General features: G+C 52.1%; 2 protein-coding genes and 1 long non-coding RNA gene across 4 annotated transcripts in view; 1 reads left to right on the top strand and 2 right to left on the bottom strand.

The window, feature by feature from the left end:
- riok1 (RIO kinase 1 (yeast)) overlaps nucleotides 1-3,152 on the bottom strand; it is a 6,408-nt gene extending 3,256 nt beyond the window's left edge. Inside the window, exons 1-3 of the mRNA XM_008403175.2 lie at nucleotides 3,063-3,152; nucleotides 614-767; nucleotides 384-471 (exon numbers count right to left, since the gene is read on the bottom strand). Of these exons, the coding sequence (XP_008401397.1) occupies nucleotides 384-471; nucleotides 614-767; nucleotides 3,063-3,115 (295 nt within the window). The 5' untranslated portion in view covers nucleotides 3,116-3,152. The remainder of the gene's footprint in view (nucleotides 1-383; nucleotides 472-613; nucleotides 768-3,062) is intronic.
- LOC108166018 (uncharacterized) lies at nucleotides 1,830-2,295 on the bottom strand. The gene is made up of 2 exons (XR_001776331.1): nucleotides 2,059-2,295; nucleotides 1,830-2,006 (listed from the first exon to the last, which is right to left on the bottom strand). It is a non-coding gene; the product is annotated as an uncharacterized LOC108166018 (long non-coding RNA).
- A 273-nt stretch (nucleotides 3,153-3,425) lies between the features above and the next one.
- Nucleotides 3,426-3,939, top strand: part of rpp40 (ribonuclease P/MRP 40 subunit) — a 6,435-nt gene continuing 5,921 nt past the window's right edge. For both annotated transcript variants that reach the window (XM_017303507.1, XM_008403176.2), the window contains exon 1: nucleotides 3,426-3,565. In XM_017303507.1, coding sequence (XP_017158996.1) covers nucleotides 3,449-3,565 — 117 coding nt within the window. In that variant the 5' untranslated portion in view covers nucleotides 3,426-3,448. The remainder of the gene's footprint in view (nucleotides 3,566-3,939) is intronic.

The raw sequence follows: 3,939 nt of genomic DNA, 5'->3' as shown, positions 1-3,939 counted from the left end.
GCTAGCAGCTGGCGGCTCCACTAGCATCTGGCAGCTCCACTAGCAGCTAGCAGCTCCACTAGCAGCTAACAGCTCCACTAGCAGCTCCACTAGCAGCTAGCAGCTCTGCTAGCATCTGGCAGCTCTGCTAGCAGCTGGCAGCTCCGCTAGCAGCTCCACTAGCAGCTCCACTAGCAGTTAGCAGCTCCGCTAGCAGCTCCACTAGCAGCTAGCGGCTCCACTAGCAGCTAGCATATCTCAGCCAGTGCTCGTGACCCATGAAGGAGAGAACGTCTGGGTTCCCCAGCAGAACCCTCCTACTGATCCGGTTCTGGTAACTGGTTCACTGTGATGATGAAGGCGGTGTAATGGAACCAAGCGGGTTCTGTGGTGCTGAGTGGTACCGAGGTTGATCTTCTGCTCATATTTCCTCAGAACCTTGTCGGTTGGAGTTGATGACGCCGTCTTGCTGGACGGGTTCTGCCGGTTGGCCTGAGGAGGAACACAAACACCTTCAGAATCTTAAACCGGGCCCATTAGAACCTTCCTGATCAAAGGAAACCTAAGCTGGTAACCATGGTAACCCTCCACACAGAGAAAACTGTAACTATGGCAACAGCAAGCAGAGTCTGACCTGACAGCTGGTTCTGGTCTGGTTGATTCTTTTGGTCCAATCAGCTGGAGAAGTCCACTCCCACTCCTCATCTTCATCCTCACCATCTTCATCCTCCAGCCACTCTGACGTCAGCTGGGCCGTGATGTCACTAATGACACGCCCTGACTGACTGCTACATGAACAACATTAGAGACAGAAACAGCCAATCAGAGAGCAGCAGGTAGACAAAGGAGAGCCCTGATTGGCTAGACAAGTCAGAAACCTGAAAACATTTTTAAGTAACAGAAATTCTGTCAGTCCGGCCCACATGTACCATCTGTGACCATCACTGGTTCTGACGATTCTAATGGTTCTGATGTAAGTCAGTGGGGCCCAAAGTGGGTCCTGGAGGCTCAGCATGTTTTAGTCTCTGGTTTAACGCACCTGGATCAGGTGAAGGTCATCAGAGGCCCGTCAGGTTCTGATGCTGCTGGTGGAGCCGCCTGCTGAGAGGCTGTGGCTACCAGAACATGCCGGGCCTCCAGGACCCACTTTGGGGACCAATCAGGACCCACTTTGGGGACCAATGCTGTAAATCATTAATTTAGATTCTTCAGTCATTGAAGATGCTGTTGGCAGGAAACGTCTCCTGTAGCAGTCTGTGTTACAGCGAGTCTGAAGAAGCCTCTGACTGAAGATGCTCGGGGTTGGCCATAATCTTCTTGATTTTATGAAGAATCATTGTTTGTATAATCATCTCCAGAGGTTCCACAGTCAGAACCAGAACCAGAACAGAACCAGAACAGAACCAGAACAGAACCAGAACAGAACCAGCCTTCTTAGTCAGGCTGTTGAGCCTCTTTAGCTCCTGGTTCTGGTGGTTCTGGTGGTTCAAGTGGTTCTGATGGTTCTGATGTTTCTGATGGTTCTGGTTCTCTCTCCAACAGACTGACAGCAGATCCAAACCCTGAAGGATCGTCTCTCTCTCTCTCTCTCTCTCTCTCTCTCTCTCTCTCTCTCTCTCGTCCAGATGAACATCCAGGTTTTTATATTCCTCATCTCCTCCACTTCTTCTCCCATGATGGAAATAGGGTTTGACCTTTGACCCTGTTCCTCCTGAAACCAACAAGCATCTCCTGTGTTTTGTTCCCATTTCAGATGATTTGACTGTTCCCTCCGTGACCCAAAGCGGTCCACCAGGTCAGCCTCTGGTCTCTGATGAACCAACAACTGCAGAGTCTCTACCTGTAGTTTGTTACTGACCACCTGGTTGGACGCTCAGTCCTCCAGTCTCTACCTGTTACTGACCACCTGGTTGGACGTTCAGTCCTCCAGTCTCTACCTGTTACTGACCACCTGGTTGGACGTTCAGTCCTCCAGTCTCTACCTGTTACTGACCACCTGGTTGGACGCTCAGTCCTCCAGTCTCTACCTGTGGTCTGTTACTGACCACCTGGTTGGACGCTCAGTCCTCCAGTCTCTACCTGTGGTCCGTTACTGAGCATCTGGACCTGGTTCTGGTTCCGTCTCTCCAGCTGCCTCTTCAGGTCCAGAACCAGATCAGGAGGCAAACGGAGCAGCAGATCCACGACTGAGGAGGAAGTTAGATCAGAGGTTGGACAGGAAGCTGAGGGTCAGAGGAAGATGATGATCCTGTCTGAATGTCTCTTTTGCTCCTTCCAGGCTTCCATCCATCTGATCCTCCTTTTGTCCTCCAGGTTCCTCCTGTCCTCCAGGTTCCTCCAGGTTCCTCCAGTCCTCCAGGTTCCTCCTCCAGGTTCCTCCTCCAGGTTCCTCCAGGTCCCTGCTGATCCAGGTGGGTCATTCAGGAAGCATCTCTGCTGCCGTCCAGAGCTTCATGTCAGCCTCTTCTGCTCCCTGTGGTCATTTCCCAACCGGTTGTCTCGTCACTGGAGGTCCAGAACAGAGAGGAACCAGTCCAGTCCACGGTCCGATCCAGTCCACGGTCCGATCCAGTCCACGGTCCGATCCAGTCCACGGTCCGATCCAGTCCACGTTTGCATCTTTGACATTAGCATAAAACTAATTAAAACCTTGTTTTCCCAGGTGAAGCAGCGGACAAGCTGGTTGGCATGGTGATTAAAATCACCAGGTATTTCCACACATGCATTGGGTGTCTGTATCCTAGCAACATCAGGGCCCACTCCCACCCGATGAAACGTCGCTGCTGTATTTATCCTCCATGTAGCAGCAGATTAATGTTCCCAGTATTTAGCCAGTGGAAATAAACCCGCAGGAGCAGCGAGGCCTCTGGGCGGAACCGAGGTCCACTCTGCTCAGGTTCGGTACCGATGTAGGCTGTTCGTTGTTGGCTCCTCTGCTCCGTGGTTCGACCCGTTTGGACACCAGAACCTCTTACACCACGGAACCGTCTCCAGACCGAACAAACCGGAATGAGGTTCTGATCCGACGGAAGAAAAGAACCGGAACCTGCTGAGAGACCCAAACGGTTCTGCTCGTTGCTCACCTGTCCTCCTCTGCGTCATCAAACTGACCAGGGACGTTCGGAACCTGTTCCATGGCGGTTCGATCTCACCGATCCTGACCAGAACCAACTCTTCCAGCACGCGCCACGGCGTGCCTCATTCACTTCCGGGTTAGCGTGCGTCACTACGGCAACACGGTTGTGACGTATTTCCAAACGCGGAAGTTTCGGAAGAAACTGGCCGATTCTCGTGTTTGTCAGAGTGCAGGTGGTTCTGGTTCCGATCCAGATCTGAGTTCTTCTGGGACCAGAAACAACCTGCAGGTCTCCAGTCCGGCCGGCAGGGGGCGCTGACTCACTGACAACACCTGAATAAACGGAACTTCTATAGCTGCTGATCCGAGCCAGGAGGATCCGGTTTCGTAAAGATGTGTGCGGACCTGAGCCGAACCCAGCGAAACCTGCTGGTCTGTGAGAGGTCCAGTTTCCTGGACGAAAAGAACCGCGTCAGTTCCCAGATGGAGCAGCTGCGCTTCAACTACAAGGTAAGACATGCGCATGCGCCTGAACACGTGCGAGGTTGTTTGGGTCGGAACCAGGGGTGAAAGTAAGGGGGTACGGCAGGTACCGCTACCCCTAAAAGATTCAGCGGGTCGCAGTACCTGCAATAGCGGAGCAGCTGACAGCTGTAAATAATCAGTGGATTCACTGATCAGCTGTGATTGATTAGTTTTTCAAGAATAATCTAAAACAGACTTAATCAGTTAATAAATAGTTTTTTCCCATTTCATATTGTTTCTGAACTCCTCCTGCTATAGAGCAGCGGAGCAGCAACACGTGGAAAGCAGAAGGTTTGGAGTCTCAGCATCAGAGCAGCAGGTCCTCTGATTGGCTGAGAGCAGCAGGTCCTCTGATTGGC

The sequence above is a fragment of the Poecilia reticulata genome, unplaced genomic scaffold, assembly GCF_000633615.1.
Source record: "Poecilia reticulata strain Guanapo unplaced genomic scaffold, Guppy_female_1.0+MT scaffold_310, whole genome shotgun sequence".
In the NCBI taxonomy this organism is placed as follows: domain Eukaryota; kingdom Metazoa; phylum Chordata; class Actinopteri; order Cyprinodontiformes; family Poeciliidae; genus Poecilia; species Poecilia reticulata.
The sequence above is the reverse complement of the archived record's forward strand: the minus strand, read 5'-3'. Positions and strand labels throughout refer to the sequence as shown.